General features: G+C 40.1%; 1 protein-coding gene across 10 annotated transcripts; it reads right to left on the bottom strand.

Annotated features, from left to right (window-relative positions):
- Positions 1-392: 392 nt before the first annotated feature.
- On the bottom strand, positions 393-17,102 carry LOC116313191 (gastrula zinc finger protein XlCGF26.1-like). 10 transcript variants are annotated; one of them, XR_005612571.1, is made up of 4 exons: positions 16,711-17,102; positions 15,316-16,234; positions 13,534-13,629; positions 11,672-13,395 (listed from the first exon to the last, which is right to left on the bottom strand). XR_005612571.1 is itself a non-coding variant. In XM_039610236.1 (3 exons), exon 3 carries the CDS (start codon positions 3,852-3,854, stop codon positions 2,178-2,180), a length of 1,677 nt encoding a protein of 558 aa, XP_039466170.1. In that variant the 5' UTR covers positions 3,855-3,931; positions 16,199-16,234; positions 16,711-17,102; the 3' UTR covers positions 393-2,177. The 10 variants fall into 10 exon arrangements, 6 of the variants coding, with proteins under 6 accessions (XP_039466170.1, XP_039466171.1, XP_039466169.1 ...); XR_005612570.1 differs by having other exon boundaries at positions 16,199-16,234; XR_005612573.1 differs by having other exon boundaries at positions 16,822-17,102.
- Positions 17,103-20,737: the final 3,635 nt, after the last annotated feature.

Here is a 20,737-nt window from a genome sequence, read left to right as displayed (position 1 = left end):
GGGGTATGGTTTAAGGATAAAGTGTAAAATATTTATTAATATGAAAATGTAAAATGTATTTATATATATTTTTATTAAAGTTGATGTATTATATAATGTGGTGGAAGTTTAGGATTTCAGAAATCACCTGTTAATAGAATAATGCTTTAATCTGTGACAGCTGAAAGTATTTAAGACTGTCAGTTGTTATTAAATGCAGTGGACTGTTTGTGAGCTGTATGGTAAATAAATACCCCGTGTTCAACTATACTTGTCTTGGTCTGCCTCATAATAAATCCAGCCGCAAAAGGCTGCCCTATTACACTGCACATGGCACATGACAATACAGTTACAGGGGGATTTGGATTGTAAGTGTGGTCCTGTGATAATTGCTGCAATTCCACTGGAATTATATGAAATTTCAATTATTCTCTTTGAAATGGCATTTTAATTATATTTATGCACAAATACTTAACAGTAGGTACACTGGAATAAAGGGGGTAGCAAGTCGGTTTCTTACAGAGAAAATACAAAGAATGATTATAGCGACATAACTTTTAAGTAATGTGTAAATAAGTTCACAGAAAATAAAAAATATACTTTATAAGTTTTATATATCTTAATAATTATAGAATACATTTAATTTTACACATACCTTTGGTCAAAATGACAAACTGACGAAATACAATAAAAAAAACATTTTTGATGCAACATAAAAAAGACAGGTTTCTTTTTCTCATCATGCAACAAAACAGACCCACATCATGTTTTAAGACAACAGAAATCATTTAAAACTATTAAATTTTGTTCTTTGAATTCTTTTGGCAGCAAAGAAAGACTGGACCCAGGGTGGTCAAAGCTCAAAGAAATGATCTTTATTTTACATTCCCGGGAACAGAGACCTGAACACACGAACACACACGCTCAGGTCTGAAAGCAGCAGCAGCCAACATGGTTAAATGTATATATATATATATATATATATATATATATATATATATATTTCCGCAGCACGTCACACACTCTAAGTTTGGATCTTTGCAAAAGCATGCAGTTTCCTGTCAGCCTGCGACCTAGTTTACACTCAAATCCCAACAAAACACATTTCAACACATTTCAAATAGCTACCTTAGAGAAACAGCGCTGCATTGACTTCACTAATTATCTCATGATGAACAGCTGAATAAACAGCAACAGGTCTTTCAGATTGACCTAGAGGGATATCTGTTCAGATGCTCTGATTCTCTTTGTGATCACATGATGACAATAATGCTTGGTCTGCAAGATTACATAGATGTTTGCACAGAACAGATAAATTCAACATTTGCGTGACTTTAACGTGACAAACTTTCCTCAAATCTATCTTCAATGAACAGTTTGTTTTGTGATGCGTGCATAGATTTCAAACCCTTGCTGCATCGTGGCCTCTTAATAAATTCTGTTTATAGTTCTGCTATACGTCACACACACATAGTTTCGATATAAACAACTCCTGTGTAACTAGTTCTGCTTTTCTGTCTGGTTTCCTGTGTTTTATTAATATGCCTATGCAGCTCTACCCTAGCTTCCTGTTTTTTAACTTCTCCTTACTGAAGTCTCTGTTGCCAAGGCGACCAGTCACCCTCTGACCTAGTTTTCCTCACAGACCTTACTACAAAGTACAAAAAACCAATATAATCAGAAAATAAGCACTAAGAATATATGTTTATTCCTTAACACTCTTAATCATGGGTTTAATTTCGGTTTCTAGTAAATAGCCATTACATTTAAGAAACAACAATCAGGAGTTTCTGAAAAGACCATTTGATTAAAAATCAGAAAATGTAAGAAACTAATATCAACAATTCAGAGAAAGTCTTTCTACATGCTGGCTGCCAGCTTAAGATAGGCATGTTATTTCCCTTCCCTTCATTCCTCTTCTCTCCAGAGCATACCTCCACCTCTCCAGGTTCTCTTATACCTGATTCCTATTCCTACTATAGATTACAATGTCATCTGCAAACAAGATATTCAACAGAGACTCTTAACTGACCTCGTATGTCAGTCTGCCCGTCGATACTGAAAACAAGAAGGGGCTCAGAATTGATGTAATCCCATCCCCACCTTCAACCCATCTGTTACTCCTTCAGCCATTCGGGAGGGGCTCAGAGTCGCAGAGCCGCTGCTCCTCCACATCGAAAGGAGCCAGTTGAGGTGATTCAGGCATCTGACAAGGATGCCTCCTGAGTGAGGTGCTCCGGGCATGTTCCACTGGGAGGAGGCGCCGAGGCAGACCCAGGACACGCTGGGGAGATTATATCTCTCGGCTGGCATGGGAACGCCTTGGTGTTCCCCGCGATCCAACCCTGCGATCCAGCCCCGGATAAAGCGGAAGAAGATGGATGGATGATTGGGTGGATTAGTTGATGATTTATTAACCTATTCTTGAGTGCAAAAGCCTTTCCACACTGACCACAGCTGAATGGTTTAAATCCAGTGTGGATAAGCTGATGTTTTTGTAAGCTGCCATCCTGAGTAAAGGTCTTTCCACACTGATCACAGCTGAATGGTTTAAATCCAGTGTGGATAAGCTGATGTTTTTGTAAGTGACCATTCTGACTAAAAGCCTTTCCACACTGATCACAGCTGAATGGTTTAAATCCAGTGTGGATAAGCTGATGTTTTTGTAAGCTGCCATCCTGAGTAAAGGTCTTTCCACACTGATCACAGCTGAATGGTTTAAATCCAGTGTGGATAAGCTGATGTTTTTGTAAGCTGCCATCCTGAGTAAAGGTCTTTCCACACTGATCACAGCTGTATGGTTTAAATCCAGTGTGGATAAGCTGATGTTTTTGTAAGCTGCAATCCTGAGTAAAGGTCTTTCCACACTGATCACAGCTAAATGGTTTAAATCCAGTGTGGATAACCTGATGTTTTTTTAAGTTACCTTTGGAAGTGAAAGACTTTCCACACTGATCACAGCTGAATGGTTTAAATCCAGTGTGGGTGACCTGATGTCCTTTTAAGTTACCTTTGGAAGTGAAAGACTTTCCACACTGATCACAGCTGAATGGTTTAAATCCAGTGTGGATGAGCTGATGTTTTTTTAAGCTGCCACTCTGAGTGAAAGCCCTGCCACATTGATCACAGCTGAATGGTTTAAATCCAGTGTGGGTGACCTGATGTCCTTTTAAGTTACCTTTGGACGTGAAAGACTTTCCACACTGATCACAGCTGAATGGTTTAAATCCAGTGTGGATGACCTGATGTCCTTTTAAGTTACTTTTGGAAGTGAAAGACTTTCCCCACTGATCACACCTGAATGGTTTAAATCCAGCGTGAATGAGCTGATGTTTTTTTAAGTTGGCATTCTGAGTAAAAGCTTTTCCACACTGATCACAGCTGAATGGTTTACATCCAGTGTGAATGAGCTCATGTTTTTTTAAGTCGTCAGTCCTGGTGAAATTCTTTCCACACTGATCACAGCTGAATGGTTTAAATCCAGTGTGGATGAGCTGATGTCTTTTTAAGTTGGCATTCTGAGTAAAAGCCTTTCCACACTGATCACAGCTGAATGGTTTAAATCCAGTGTGGATGAGCTGATGTTGTTTTAAGATGCTATTATGTGTAAAAGCTTTGCCACATTGATCACAGCTGAATGGTTTGAATCCAGTGTGGATGAGCTGATGTTGTTTTAAGATGCTATTATGTGTAAAAGCTTTGCCACACTGATCACAGCTGAATGGTTTGAATCCAGTGTGGATGAGCTGATGTTGTTTTAAACCGCTACGCCGGGTTAAAGTCTTTCCACACTGATCGCATGTGAAGCTTTTGTCTCCACTGTCAATGCTCTGGCGTCTTCTGGGCTGCTTCATAGTGGTAAAAGTCTTTTCCATCCGGTTCACAACTGGTTCATCTGTACTTGCTGGAACTGGTTGGATTTTGTTTTGTTTGATGCTTTCCCTTCTTTTGACTATAATGACAAAGAAACAAAACAGTGACATGTAGTTATAGAACGACAAAACCTACAAAGTGTACAGATTATGACACATTCTTAAAACCTTAATTCAGTTTCAGTTTAACATCGTTAAAAGGTTAAAAAAAAACGTATATAGACACATTGTAGACACAAACAGAAGACATTAAATATATGAAAAGAGATATGTGAATTATTTAGCAAAGAAAAAAGATAAATAACTCTAAATATATCTTATATTTTAGACATCTAAAGGTAGCCACCCTTTCCTTTGTTGACAGCGCTGCAATCCCTTGGCCTTCTCTCAATGAGCTTCATGATGTAGTCGCCAAGCGCAGTCGCAAAAAACATCAATCGCTACAAACAAAAAAGTGGCTCACATGATGACCGCCCCAGGAAAGGAAGACCAAGAGTCACCTCTGCTGCTGACGATAAATTTATCTGAGTCACCAGCCTCAGAAATCACAGCACCTCTGGTTAGAGCCTAGAGAAATGCCACACAGAGTTCCAGTAGCAGACATATCTCTACATCACCTGTTGAGAGGAGACTTTGTGAATCAGCCCTTTATGGTCAAATAGCTGCTAAGAAACCACTACTAAGAAAAAGCAACAATCAGAAGACATTTGTTTGGGCCAAGAAACACAGGGAATGGACATTAGACCAGTGAAAATCTGGTCTGATGAGTCAAAATTTGAGATGTTTGGTTCTACCCACTGTGTCTTTGGGCGAAGCAGAAAAGGTGAACGGTTCACGCTGTGAAACATGGAGGAGGTGTGATGGTGTGGAGGTGCTTTGCTTGTGACATTGTTGGGGATTTATTCAAAATTGAATGCACGCTAAACCAGCATGGCTACTACAGCATCCCGCAGCAACATGCCGCCCCATCTGGTTTGTGTTTAGTTGCACCATCATTTATTTTGCAACAGGACAATGACCCCAAACACACCTCCAGGCTGTGTAAGGGCTAATTTGACCAAGGAGAATGATGGAGAGCTACGCCAGAAAACCTGGACTCCACAGTAACCTGACCTAAACCCAATCCAGTTGGTTTGGGATCAAATGGACCAAAAGGGCTAGCAAGTGCTCAAGACTGTTGGAAAACCATTTCAGGTGACTACCTCGTGAAGCTCATCAAGGGATGCCAAGAGTGTGCAAGGCAGTAAACAAAACTAAGGGTGGCTAGTGAAGATATGTGTAGCTTATTTTAGAGTTTAGGAATGTGTTAGTTAGGATGTAGAATTATTGTAGAGACACTGGCACTGCCCTGGATGCAATAAAGGCCTGAGTGTGTCATGAATTTAGGAGTAGATTTCTAGGAGGCCCTCCCCCACTTTGAACTGTGAAAGTAAGACAAAGAGAAGTTAATATTGAGTGGAAATTCCCCAGTGGATACCTGGGTGGGGGTCTCAGTATTTGTAACTGGATAACTTTGGTCTGAAAGGGAGATTACTTTTATTACCGGCAGGAAGTCACGTATACAGAGAAACACACACACACACACACACACACACACACACACACACACACACACATGCACACTCACTCACTCACGTGCACTTACACATACACACAGGTACGCGCACACAGGCACTCACATGCTCGTGCATTCACACACAGACAGAGTTTGCAGGACACCATGGGGGTTTTATGATGGGGTCGCTTCTACAAAGCTGTGTTTCACAGACAAAGGAGTAGAATATTTGCAGAGGGACACTGGCCTTGCACGTCTTCCCTTCTAGAAGATGCATGCTTAACTGAAGAGGAATAAAGATGAATAAAGGTTTTGTGAAATGACTACTGAGTCCGGTGCCGTCCCTGGATGCCCGAGGAATAAAAAAGAACCGGGGTGAAACTGATGAATCTCGAATATAAGGCATGAGTTATTTTCATTTTTTTTTGTTTACTTCATATTTCCATATTTCTTCATTTATAGTTTTGATGCCTTCAGTGAGAATCTACAATGTAAACAGTCATGAAACGAAAGAAAAGGCATTAAATGAGAAGCTGTGTCCAAACATTTGACCAGTGCTGTACTAAGATAGAAAGACAAACAGTACACTTGGCTCAGCCTGGCTGCAGCGCTGAAAAGAAACCTGTGGTTGTTCCCAGTTTTTCTTACTTACTAAGATTTCATTACTTTCAAGAGGGCTTTTTCTTTTCCAGGTCAAAAGAAGATCTTCTAAATTAGTCTTCTATGGGATCAGAATGATGCCACCTTGAAATGAAACCGAAAAAAAATATTGAAACCGAAAAGAAATATTGTAACTGAAATACATGTACTGAAAAATCTTGTATTGAAACCGAAAAAAAAATTGACAGTGAAAAACAATTAATTGTGTGGATGCCTCAAGGCATCCACACTATTGTGTTCCTGTTTCTCTTTATTCTTTATCTTTATTCTTCTAGTTGCTCCGTTTTTTGGCACTTAACTACTCCCTCAGTTTTCAGCCGATTTTCTCCGTTCAAACTCCAAAAAATTCTGCTCTTTCTGCTAACGACTGCTATGACTTTTGGTGCTCATAACTTCTATACTTTTTGAGATATTGAATATTTTTTGCAATATTTTTGCCCATTGAAATGAATGGAACACATTATCAATGTGGTCACTTATTTCTGATCGCCGGGCTGAGCTGTGTTTTAGCTCAGTGAGATGAGCAGCCGTTCTAAGACTGGAAGGCCCGGGTTCAAATCCCACTTATGGCAACAATTTTTCAGTTCACAGTTAAACTTTTTTTTAACTGTTTTCAACACAAATTTGAGCATCTTCAGCCCCTTTCAGCAAAATTTTCAGTTTTTTCTGCTGTTTTCAGAAAAAAACCCCTCTTTTCAGCAGAAATTCTGCTCATTCACCTCTTTTCAGCACAATGTTCTGCTTCTTTCCGTCTTTTCTGCAGAAATACTGCTCATTCTTCACCCCTTTTCAGCAGAATTGTGAGTTTTTTCACCCCTTTTCAGCACAAATCCCATCTTTTTCAGGTGTTTTCAGCAGAAACCTCTTCTTTTTTTTCTTTTTTTTTTCTTTTCTTTTTTTTTTTTTCCAAAAATAAACAAACGGGTGTACCATCTAGTGTGTATACACACACTATACTTAGTCATACATACACATACCTACATACATATGTATTCGCCTATACACTCATACATAGTGACATATACATATATACACATAACCATTCAGAAATATGGCATACATAATTACAGAGATTCAAACAAAATCGGGTCTCCTTGACAAAATGTAATGTTTCCATTTATCCCAAATATCATTAAATATGTCATATTGGAGTCTATTAATGAAAGTAATTCTTTCCATTTTAAACATCCCATAAACAATCTCATACCAATCATTAAGTGATGGAATTTTCACACTAAGCCATTTCTTGGTAATAGTCTTACGGGCAGCCAGACTCAGAATACCATACAACAGCTTGGACGTTTTATCTACATTCACTGAGTATAAATATCCAAACAAAAGTTCATCCCAATTAAAGGGAAGTTGCATGCTAAAAATGATCTATAACTCAGAATGAATCGATACCCAAAAAGTGTTGATCAATGGGCATGACCAAAACAAGTGGAAATGTTTTATTCCTTGGGCCCCACATTTTCTCCAACAGCTAGAGTGAATAGAATAATGTTTACTTTGTGCAGGTGTAATAAAAAACCTACAGAGACTCTTCCAACCAAAACATCTCCATATATTAGAACTAGAAATTCTCCACTGAAAAACACACTGCTGAAACCAAATATCATTTAGAATTTCTGTATTTGTTTCCCTTTCCCATTTTTTTTTAATGTAGGCAGTATTCCACTTCTTAACCTCTTGTATACCCTTATACAATCTAGAAATCACCTTGAGGCCAGGATCTGCCTGGTAAGCCTTGACAAATATATTCAAAACAGGAAGAGAGAAAAGATCTGTTCTTTTAGGTATAAAGTTATGTATGTGATGCCTAATTTGGAGAAACCTAAAAAAATCCGTTTTGCTTAACTGGTATTGATCTTTTAGTGATTGGAAGTCCCTAAGAATTCCCTTATCATAAAACATACAATATGCCATTAAGCCTTGTCTCTTTTCAGCAGAAATTCTGGTGATTCACCTCTTTTAAGCAGAATTTCAGCCTTTTCACCTCTCATCAGCACAATTCTCAGCAGCTTCTGCTCATTTCAGCAGAATTGTCAGTCTCTCCACCTCTTTTTTTGTAAGAATGAGTTTAGCTCAGTGAGATGAGTAGCTGCCTTGAGCCCAGGAGGACCAGGTTCGAATCCTGCTCAGGGCAACATTTGTTTTTCACCACCATGCAACTTTTTGCAACTTTTCATCTTTTTCAGCTTTTCAGCAGACAGCTTCAGCGTTAAGGCATCCACACAGCATTTTCGCAGGAAATGCAAATTTTTCTAGTTCAAACTGTAATTTTTTTGTTTTCACTTACAATTTTTTTTTTTCGGTTTCAATCCATTTTTTGGTTTAAATCCATTTTTTTTTTCCAGTTTCAATCCATTTTTCGGTTTCAAAACATTTTTCGGTTTCACTCTGCTGGCACTGTTTTGGTGTCCAGGGGATTCCGACCCTCATGTATTTTCATATATTATAATGCTGACCAATGACTGGAGAAAACACTGACGACGCGGCTGCGGTCACGGACAGTGTTGCCAACTTAGCAACTTTGTCGCTGTATTTAGCGAGTTTTCAGACCCCTTAGTGACATTTTTTTCTAAAAAGTGACTAGCGACAAATCTGGCGACTTTTTCTGGTGTTATTGGAGACTTATTTATGATGACTTTTTGACGTAAAAGAGGATATCACTTATACTCTCAACAAGCAGCGGGTGCTGCCGTGGGCACCTCGCCCGTTGCAAAGTGCTCACGGGTGGAGGATAGTCCCCCCCCAGCTGCTATCAGAGCAGCAGATGTTCACACCAATGCGTCCAAACTGCAAATGAATCGCGTATGAGCGAAGCTGCTGCTCCCGCACTGACTGTAACGCAGTCAATTCTTCTTTTACTCTTATGCTGTTTTGTGGATCACAAGGTTTAAAACTACATATAAACACACACACACACAAAGTAACTCCACCAGAGTGCCTGTTTCGGGTTGGAGGGTTGGAATCCACCCAGGTTAGGAGGGAACTGAGGAGGATTAATGGCAAGAAGGCAGCGGGCCCAGATGGCATCAGCTCAAGGGTCGTCAGGTCCTGCGCGGACCAACTGTGTGGGGTGATGGAGCACCTCTTCAACCTGAGCCTGAGGCTGGGAAGAGTCCCACAGCTCTGGAAAACCTCCTGTGTTGTTCCAGTGCCAAAGACTTCACGCCCCAAGGACCTCAACAGCTACAGGCCGGTGGCTCTGACATCCCACCCGATGAAGACCCTGAAGCGGCTGGTCCTGGCTCAGCTTCGGCGCCTTGTGAGCACATCACTGGACCCACTTCAGTTTGCCTACCAACCTGGCATTGGAGCGGACGATGCCGTCATTCACCTCCTACATCGTTCCCTCGCTCACCTGGAGACCGCTGGGAGCACTGTGAGAATCATGTTCTTTGATTTCTCCAGTGCCTTCAACACTATTCTTCCCTCGGTTCTGAAGGACAAGCTGGAGAACTCTGGGTGGACCATCACCTCACTACCTGGATTTTGGACTACCTCACCGACCGACCACAGTATGTGAGGACTCAGGGCTGTGTGTCGGACAGGGTCGTCTGCAGTCACGGGGCCCCACAGGGAGCGGTTCTGGCTCCGTTCCTCTTCACCATCTACACTGCAGACTTCTCCCACAACTCCACCCAGTGCTTCCTGCAGAAGTTCTCTGATGACTCTGCAATAGTCGGCCTCATCACTGATGGGGACGACAAGGAGTACAGAGGACTGACTCAAGACTTTGTGGACTGGTGCCAGCTGAACTACCTTCAGATCAATGCCAGTAAAACCAAGGAGCTGGTGGTAGACTTCCGCAGGCACAAGCATCCTCCACTGCAACCACTGAACATCCAAGGTATGGACATCGAGGCTGTGGACAGCTACAGGTACCTTGGTGTTCATCTGAACAACAAACTGGACTGGACTCATAACTCAGACGCCCTCTACAGGAAAGGGCAGAGCAGGCTGTACCTGCTGCGGAGACTCAGGTCGTTTGGAGTGGAGGGCCCACTCCTGAAGACCTTCTATGACTCTGTGGTGGCCTCAGCCATCTTCTATGGTGTGGTCTGCTGGGGCGGCAGCATCTCTGCTGGGGACAGGAAGAGACTGAACAGGCTGATCCGAAGGGCCAGCTTTGTTCTGGGATGCCCTCTCAACCCAGTGGAGGTGGTGAGTGACAGGAGAATGGCGGCTAAGCTGTCATCCCTGTTAGACAACATCTCCCACCCCATGCAGGAGACTCTGACAGCACTGAGCAGCTCCTTCAGTGGGAGACTACGGCACCCACGGTGTGGGATGGAGAGATTTCGCAGGTCTTTCCTCCCCACTGCTGTCAGACTCCACAATAAAGACTTTTGCAGCTGATCAAACACACAAACCCACACATGTGCAATAAGACTGCTATATGTGCAATTCTTCTTCTGACGAAGTTGTATTTTCCTACTCAGTTGTATATAGTATTTGTATTTCCATTTTATTCTATTGTATATATTATTCTATTCTATTTTATTCTATTGTATATGGTATTTTATTTTATTTTATTGTATTGTATTTTATTGCTTTCCATTGTTTTCTAATTTCTGCTACATAACTTTGCACTTTGCTGTAACAAAACAAATTTCCCACCTGTGGGACTGATAAAGGTCATCTTATCTTATCTTATCTTAATTGTGACATTAAAAAAAACAATAATTGCTAAAAGAAATTTAATTTGTAGTTCTAAATAAACTCTAAATGCATTTAGGATGTTTTTTTACTCACTTTATGTCTCTTCCACGATGTTATTTCTCTCTTCAACAACGTAGGTTACTATTACATTACCATGACCAATTATGCAAATTAGGCGATGATGTCATTTAGCGACTTCTAGCGACTTTTAGGACAACCAATAGCGATTTTCCTTACTGAGGAGTTGGCAACACTGGTCACGGACAAACTTGCACGTGTCTGTTCGGGAATGGCAGATGCTGAGAGGTCCAGCGTTTACATTACTCGTTTACATTACCGACTATTTCAAAGTGCCAGCCTGAGGTGTTCTTCAGTAAATTGGACTACCGGACAGGAGGACCTGAGGCCCCACTGCATTAATTATTCCGTAATTTAGGTCCTTAGCTAGCTACCTAGCTAGCTAAGATGAGCACTCGGCTGTAGGGAAAACTTGTTTTGTAAAGTTCGTTTAGCTAACCCGTGCAGGTGAATGAATTTACCCTGACTAAAGAAATCAAGAGAAACGCACCGGGCTGCTTAGTGACTAACCACGGTTACTGTACTTTTATTATGAGTATTATACTGTAAGAGTAACAGGCTGGACTCTGCTTCTGCTCCTGTGCAGAGCTGATTATTAAATATGTGCAAACAGCAGTATGTTTTCTATCGCTTTCCACATGTGGAAGGACATTAACGCCAACTTTTAAAAACCTGGCACTTCAGTAACCCCTCATTAGTCAATACCTACGGATTAAATAGCAAAGCCCGATACTTATGTACTGAAACCAACTACTTCCGCTTGTCAGCTTAAGTTAAAAATGTTACATTTTTCCTCTGATTATTTTTTTAGCATTTTTTTTTTTTTACTGAGTTTATTACAAATATTCAGGTTAAAAAAAACTGTCCAAATTATTTTTAATGAGTTATGTTCACAAAGTTTGTTACAAATATTCAGGTTAAAAAAAAAAACTGTCCGAATTATTTTTAATGAGTTATGTTCACAAAGTCACATGTGCAGTACTCTGTACAGCTTGCATCCTTTAGGACAAATAATTTGAAGCATTAATATTTCTTGTTCAATACCACTGCTGATAACATCTCCGTATGTTGTGACCAGGATGCAGCAGCAGACTGAACCTCGACTGAAACCTGCTCCATCCTCTCATCTTTGCAGATGTCCATTTATAAAGCATCAACAACTCAAAGGTAAACATGATATTAGAAAATGTGTTAGTATATAAGGCTTTTAAACAAATAAAAAATAAACAGCTGTCGGCAGAACTGTAGGACTGAACAACTTCAGATCCCGAGTGTGTGAGGACAGAGAAGGATCAGCTCTATTTCAGATTTGAGATGATTCTGTTCTGTTTGTGATTTGTCCTCAGATTCAGACCTCAGCACCACCCAGTGACAGCAGACAGATCATCCTATATCTTCAATCTTTGTAGTAACTCCAAAATTAACTGAAGAAAACAGTACAAAGGTTAAAGTACCACATGTGCTGTCAGTGAAAGCTGCAGCTATTTTATTGATAAATTTAAAGACAAAAAGTCAAAAGGATTAATCACTCCTGTAACTGTGTCACTATACATCAGCATTAACAGTACCTCAGTTTGGTGTTTCAGAAAACTGCTGATCTCAGACCTGCACAACTTCTGTTTTAAACACTGAATATACTCAGCTACATGATGAGCATGTGATGTTTTCTCTAACACAATTAAATAAAACCTGATTAAAGTCAAATGTTGTTACTTGTATTTGAACTAAAAACTTGTGATCTGGAATTATTTCACTGTTTTTTGACAATAGTGTGTTATTTATTGTCGCGCTGACCTAGTAGGTGTGGCTGTTACTCTTCTCTTCCTCCTTCTGCCCACTACCTGCTCTGTGCTGCTGCTTGCGCGTGGCCGCTGATTAGACCTTGTGTGCAATCTATAACTAAGCGCGGCCTGGTGCGCACCGCTCCGCCAGGTGTGCACCGCTCCGCCAGGTGTGCTGAATTAGAGCAATCAAGGGCTGGCGTGCCTAGTAGACCTTAAAATGCATGCAGCAGTCATTTGACCCGGGTGCGACATACTGAGAGGACAGCAAACAAAGCACAATCCACTTTCCACTGTGAGGAAGACTTTGAGCTAGACGGGCTATCGGTTTTCTACCTACCTACCTAGCTAGCAAAACAGCTATCTAACTAGCTAACTACCTTATCGACTGAATGAACCTGAAACTGGTCAAAAATAAATTGAGTGAAATTCAAAGTCTGGTCTTTTTCAAGTGTGGGCACCTCACAGACAGAGAACACTTGACATTTATCATAAAGTAATTCAGAGTCATTCATACCAGAGTAACCAGAGAGCACAACATATATTTAACTTTCTACAGGACTTAAAGCTATTATATTATGTAAAAGTCCAGACCCTCTGAGGATTATCTGAGTACTTCTAACATTACACAAGCAAAGGTCTCCATCAGTGTTCATGAAATGCTGGGTTTATCCTTCTTGTGAGGGAGCTGCTGGTGAAGATCACGAGCCCTGCTTGATCCCGGCGATGAGTTTCAGTCTTCCTGGTGTTTCTGAAATGATGCCTCTCACTGTGGGTCAACAGAACATCTGGCACAGGACAGCTGTAATGAAAGAAATTGAAGAGGTTTTGAAAAAAAAATCTTGGAAATGCCCTATATGTGAGAAGCAGATTTTGTATTTACATTTCTTTTGCCAATCAAGATAACTAGAAGTATAATTTTCACCATACAATTACTAACCTTGTCATCTCCTGCACTGTCTGTTTTGGGCTCTGGGCTTGTCCTTCCCAGTGCTCATGAAACTGCTTTTGCTGCACTGTGATATGAGGTGCTAATCTGTTGACAGTGTTGGGAAGGTTAATTTTAAAATGTATTCCACCAAAGATTATAGAAGTAATGTATTCTGAATACTTTACAACTACATGAATATACTATTGCTGTGTGATTTATTACTATTACTGAAGGCTACTCGCCATACCAATACCAACTAGATGTTAAAATCTTAATATAAATGAGTAACAGTAGGTGGACATAAGGTAAGGCTGCACTCTTCGCAGCGATCTCGTATAGAAAACTATTCCGCGTGTATATAAAACAGGTCAGCGGCTCCAAACCGTAGTAAAGGGACCTCTGGCTAATACGTCGGGTTCCGTGTCGGGCTCGTAGTTGAAAACTAGCTTTACTTTGTTGTCTGGGTCAACTTTGCTAGCGAGAGACAGAGAGAGGCGTTGAAAGGCTGCTGCAACGGAACTTATTGTTTCAGAGGAAAACACGAACACAGTGTACAGTCGAGTCTTAATAGCTTACTTACAGCTGGGCACTCTTTTTGGTTGCAGTGGTTATTATTATTATATTTACATGCTTCCAGCTCCCGTTTCTGCTCCGTGACAGGTCGTACTTTTCCTTTTTCTCCCTCCTTCGCTCACAGACACATAACGGGTATGGCAGTCCATTCTCCCTGCAGCATGGACTACACTGCCCATGAGGCTACATTGTTTAGGGCGATGCCTGTAACACTCTGCTATTGACTATGTGCACGAGAAAATGCTAACTTCCTGGTTTGAGGCCGGATGTGGGGTTGCACATTTCCGGTAGCTTTACTTTGCGGTAAATCGCTACTGTGAAGATATACTCCAAAATCATGTCCAAAACTTGAAAACGGAAAGATTGCGTTAAGTTCCAAAGAGCAGAAGGTGGGAACACTCACCACTGTTGTGTCACAAAAACAATCTAATGATAGATTTTGACGTTTAACCACTTAAGCCCCACGTCTCCGGTACCGGGGGCAAAAAGGAGGAGATCACGTTTAATCGGTTATAACGCGGGTTGAGAAATATAAGTCCAGACATGTGTGGTATCCACAGAAACCTCATAATCTCAGCTAAAATGTCATATAAACCATTTCTACAACCACCAAACACACCGAAAATAAGCCGCGATTACACGAGCAGTTACGTAAATGCGCAGAAGTCCGCTAAACAAACAAAACCGAACCAGAAATTCTTCAGACTTCATGTAAGTAACCGATTAAAGATAGGCTGGTTAGCTCCCAGAGCTATCACTGACTCCACACACAAAGTTTCACCACGATCAGACCAAAATTCACTGAATTAGCCGCAAAAGAAGACCACAAAAACACACAGCGGCGCAAATGCTCTAAGACAGAAATTGGCTTACCGTCCCGATTATTTTCGCAGGTAGCCGGTAACCACGTGATTGACGTTTAAAGAGTTTAGATCGATCGGTTGTTTGCATCACTCAACACAAGCAGAACTGCATCACTGCAGCATAAGACACATCGTCCACATTCAGAAGCACATCTCTGTATAGTGACTGGTCTTATTCTTTAAACAGGCAAATGTTCAGCATTCAAACTACAGGTGAACAACAGTCACAGATGTTTCCCGTTATGTCCACACCTACACAGCATGTTAAACCGTGAAAAAAGCCACACAAAAAATGAACGATTGCTGGTGAGGGTTTCTATACATTAGTATGTATTAAGGGTATGTTGTGACTTACCTTCTAAATTAAAAAGTGCAGTACTGGATGTCCACGATGTCCACGCATCAAAAAAATAAAATTGGCTACTTGATTTCACCTATCGCTGGTTATTTTTTGAACATAACACCCGCAATAAAGGAGGGACAGCTGAGAAATATAACATTTGAATCCCTTTTCTCTTTTGCTCTGAGGCGTGGGGGCAAAATATCGACAAGTCCATGAACATCATTTACAGTTATATTGGGTAAATGACCAAGACATCTATAGAAATGTAAATCAACGCTTAATTCATTCATTTGGTTAACTTCTTTTGGACATTAAACAGGGCGCGAATAGGACACCGGAAACAAAGCTCCCCACAGGAGTTTTTGCACCAGAAGTAGCATATGCTAACGTGCACATAGTCAATTGCCTTCATATTAAATCAGTTTTGTATAATAATTTTTAGAGCCTCTTATTGCGTGTTTTGTTTGGGTTTCCACCGGCATGGAATTACCAAAAATAGAGAGACCATAGCCTAACATATGAAACAGGAAAATACTGCCATGTAATCCATTTATTTCAACAAACTAACTGTATTCTCAATATCACCAGTAACTATAACGGATACATTTACTTATATTTTGTATTTTAAATACGTAACGCCGGTGCATGTATTACGTTACTCCCCAACACTGCCTGTTGATGAGATCTTGTGCCGCTCCTAAAACACCGGCCTCCAACTCCTAAAGAGACACAGGTATCCCTAAATTTAGCAAATATTAGCTTCAGGCTAGCTTGCTACGACGAATAGGCTAATACCAGTATTTTACCACAACTTCACCAGATGTAGCTAAAAAAACTAAACTAATGTCCAGTCCAGTGGGACAGCAAGGAAAGATGACAAAAAATGATTACTTACTTGCTGTTTAGAGGGTCAAGCTGAAATTGCAGAAGCCTTTGAAAGACGGGAAGAGAGAAAGATGGCAGCTTGGTCAGCACTAGTGGCCTCTATAATGTATGCAAATACATGCGGGCCGGAATCCCCGCCCCCCCCAGCGCGCCCCTGGACGCCAAAACAGTGTCAGCAGATTGAAACTGAAAAATGGTTTGAAACTGAAAAATGGATTGAAACGGAAAACTGGATTAAAACTGAAAAAAAAAAAATTGTAAGCAAAAACAAAAAACATTACAGTTTCAATTAATTGTTTTTCACTATAAATTTTTTTTCGGTTTCAATACAAGATTTTTCAGTACATTTATTTCAGTTACAATATTTCTTTTCGGTTTCAATATTTTTTCGGTTTCGTTTCAAGGTGGCATCGTTCTGATCCCATAAAACAGAAGGTACAAACGAAAACACAAATTAGCTAAGACAGAAACCCTGTAGACAATTATGGAGTTAGGCAACCAATGCAGTTATAATTTACTCACTGTGGATCCCTCTCTGAGTAACCCGAATTAAAGATCCACCAGGGGAGAAGGAGGCAAGCGCGCCGATTTTATAACTGGACTAGGACTAGTAGAGACAGTGGGCTCACTGACCTCCTCTTTCCGGCATGTTACTCCCGTCAGTCAGCACAAGTACACGTTCTTTGTTTACAACGATCAACGAGAGCGTATATCTTTCCAAACACACATCAGAAACAGAAACGCGATCTGCTGGAGACCAGAGGAGAAGCAGAAAGGAAGCTCAGCACAGCCACACGATCTTTGCCTTAGACGGCTTAAAAAAACTAAAAGTCCTCGTGGAAGATGAAAAGTTTGATGACTGTAGTTATACTCTTACTTCCTTACGGCCAAGTTCTGCTTTTTACAAGCGCTGCTACTTCTTCTTGTTTAATGTCGATTGGCAACAACGTTTCTGGTGCATTACCGCCACCACCTGCACAGGAGTGTTAATAGGGGACACTAACTTCCTGCGAATTCTTTCATCTTTACTGTTCTGCCATCTTCACTTGATTTTTTTAATTACTGTTTCATTTCTCCTTTAGTGAATAGTATCATTATATCAATTTGACTGCTTTTTGTAGCTTGTTTTGCATATTTTTGTTCCAGCTCTAAAATTTGAGGCTCCCCCATTGCCCCTCCCATCAAGATTGTCTTATGTTTGTTTTCATTTTAATAAACGTGAACAGCAGAGAGAGGAAGACACCCTATAATGAGATGAAACAATACCTTGCAATTTTTCCTGCATATACAATTTTACGGTCATTCACACCATGCCACTAATAACCAGCTCGCAAAGTAAAACATAATAAAAACAAAACAACAAACACAAAACACCAGACATTATGATATAGACTTATAATTTGCACAATTTGTGTTTTCTAAATTCTATTTCACACATATTTGGGAAAAGTGAACGCAAGGGCCCTCAGTGCCCCTGCTTGCTGCTGCTGCGCTGAAGTCTCAAACACAACCTGTCAAAAGGGAAAGGGGGCGGGAAGCATCCAAACAAAGAACATTTCATTCATAATGTTGTCAATCCAAGCCCAGTGTGTATTGATTATTTTTTCTGGCTTGTGCGAAATCCCAGAAAGAAAATAAAACCCTGTAAAATGGTCAAGGTCTATTAGGTTATGTTGTGGTGATTCTTGTGTTGAGTGTTATCAGATGCTCAGTATAGAAAAAAAAAATAAGAAAAGGAGAGAAGAAACGAGCAAAACATACAGGTAATCAAATGTGTCATTGGATAATGGTAGGTATTATAGATGACGTGTTTCCTGAAAAAAGATAACATTGATTATATAACAATCAGGATTAATCACACAAGAAAATTAGCCCCGGTGCACAAATATTTTTTTATATGAAGAGGACTTTAGTGGGGGACAAAATCAAATAATAGACATGAGCATGAATATTGTAAACTCAAGCTCTTTTAATTTCTGGGGGTGGGGGTTAACCGTTAACACCACTAGCCACTAGAAGTGGGAATCACCAGACACCTCATGATACAATATTATCACAATACTTAACTTACGATACGATATTATTGCAATTTTTGATATTTTGTGATATTCTGAGTACTGCAATACAATATATTGTGATTTGTCACATTTTTTTCTAATCATTTTACCTAATAAAAACAAAGTCAAACACTCAGTGTTTCTCTAATTTCCATCAGTTTTATATCTGACAAACTGAACTGTTTGTATCACAGCAACGTAACTGAATGCAACCATCTGTGGACAACGGTACAATTATAGCTATTCCGAACCACTAAATTTGTAAAAACTATGCAGCCCCTTCAGCAACAAAAGAATTTGAAAGTAAATTACTGTAAAATTAAAACAATATAGTTTTACATTAAATAAAAAATGTTTTAAATTGGAATAAAATAAAATATGTTGTCTTAAATTAAAATAAGTAAACTGTCCTGTTTGTTCCTGTCCTAAAAAAGTTAAACAAATTTAGTGAAGTGAAGTGAATTTAGATAGTGAAGCAATGTCAGCATTCCTGCTCAGAAAAGGGAGCTGATCAACATGCTCTGAGGTAAGAGTGTCCGTTTTGCTGTGACGATGTCTCCAGCGGTTGAGAAGACTCTTTCTTTTTGCCAGTGTGGCCAGGAAAGGATAGACTTGCTCATGGGATTTCCACCAGCTTAGTAGGTCTTCTGTGAGTGTCAGTGGCATGACCTCCTGCCATCTTTTCACTTCCTCCTCAGTTATTGCAGATTTGGGGCGACCGTGGTCCAGGGGTTTGGGAAGCTCATCTGTAACCAGAAGGTTGCCGGTTTGATTCCCAGCTCTCTCTGTCCTGGTGGTTATGTCCTTGGGCAAGACACTTTACCCTACCGCCTACTGGTGTTGGCCAGAGGGGCCGATGGCGTGATATAGCAGCCTCACGTCTGTCAGTCTGCCCCAGGGCAGCTGTGTTCATGGGCTTCTGGCTCAGAGATTGTCTGCTGCCTCTTTTCTTCCCATAGAAAATCTGCACACATACAGTGAGAGGGAGAAAATAAATATGTTATTTTATGGAGTCATGTTGTTCCCTGCAGTTAGGGAACAACAAAACCTACAGAGAAAAAAAAAACATTAATCATTTTACATATAGTTGTTTTTTTCTCCCTTTTATTCTTTTTTTTCAGTGTAAGAATATTCAACACTGCTATAAATACATTTTAAAAAATGTCTCTGTGCAAAATCGGTTTAAAAACATATACAACTGTGGGATACTGTTTGTCCATGATTTACACCGGGGTAACAAATTGTCGCAGGATCAGTGTTGTGCCAAGGTAGGTATCACCAACTAAATTTGTTCCCCCTGTACTGTGAGCATTCGCTGGGCACGGACTGCGGATCCAGTTTACTCTGCCTCCATTACAGACGATTAGACTTGGAAGTAGTGATGTTTGAGTTTTGTGATAAAGCAAAAAATGAGTGGATTACATTACCATTCAGTTTGAGGGTTACAACAGAAAATTATATATTTATTGTTCTCACGAGGTACCGGATGGGATTATTTCAACAAACAAAGTACATTTTGTCTGATAATTATTTTTATTCTCCTGTAACTTTACTGTATGAAGTGCTAAATCCTCCAACATTTCAGGAGTAGTTAGTTGTTATTTTCTAGTCATTAGCTTGGAAGGAAGTTGGTTTGGAAGCATATTTGGCAATGCATCAACGTCTGCTTTGCGTTTGTGTGCAACCCCTTTGAAAAAAACCTGTCTATTATTCTAGCAGTGGGTGACAAAGGGGCTAGGACTGAATTCATTTACCATTTGATACTTGTATATATTGTTATTTTGTGGTCTGTTATCTTATAGTCAAGATCCATCAGGTGCTCCATCAGTTGCAAAACCAATAGACTAAAAAAACACCTTCTTCCCGTGGGCTGTCAGAGCTTTTAATGCAAACTAAGAACGTGAACACACTTCTTCCATACAATAACTCTCTTGCTGCTGTTCATTGACTATGTTGCTGCCATCCCATGTGCAATATCTTAGTCTTTCCTTGTTCTGTGCAATATGTTGGTCATCCCATTTTTTTTGGTGCGACGTTTTACCCCCTGTGCTATATTTAGGTCTCTGTAAAAAAAAGTCTTGGCTTTTATAGCAGATAACCCCCTGAAAATATTCTCCAGTAAATCACAAAAGGAAGAAAACCACGAATTGACATATGAACATTACCTGATGCTGCTGAACTGAAGTAGAGCAACGTTGAAGAGGTTTTATTAGAAACATGGCTACGCTTTTTGCAATTTGGCATCGCTTGTAAAAGTTTAAAGTTCTTCAGTAGAAATTAGCAGAAATTAAGCTTTCTTGTCAGAGGGCACTTTAAAAAAACAAACAAACAAAAACAATGGGCAGCAACACTGTACACATCGGTAGACTGATACATGATAAGCAAGCAAATAATGCAAAAAACAGATTTTTTTTATAATGGTAAACTAGTCTTGAACTACAGTGAGAGAGCTGTGCAGCAAGTGTGATTAGTTGTCACGGTTCTGGATCATT

The sequence above is a fragment of the Oreochromis aureus genome, linkage group 3 (assembly GCF_013358895.1).
Source record: "Oreochromis aureus strain Israel breed Guangdong linkage group 3, ZZ_aureus, whole genome shotgun sequence".
Classification (NCBI taxonomy): Eukaryota; Metazoa; Chordata; class Actinopteri; order Cichliformes; family Cichlidae; genus Oreochromis; species Oreochromis aureus.
The sequence above is the reverse complement of the archived record's forward strand: the minus strand, read 5'-3'. Positions and strand labels throughout refer to the sequence as shown.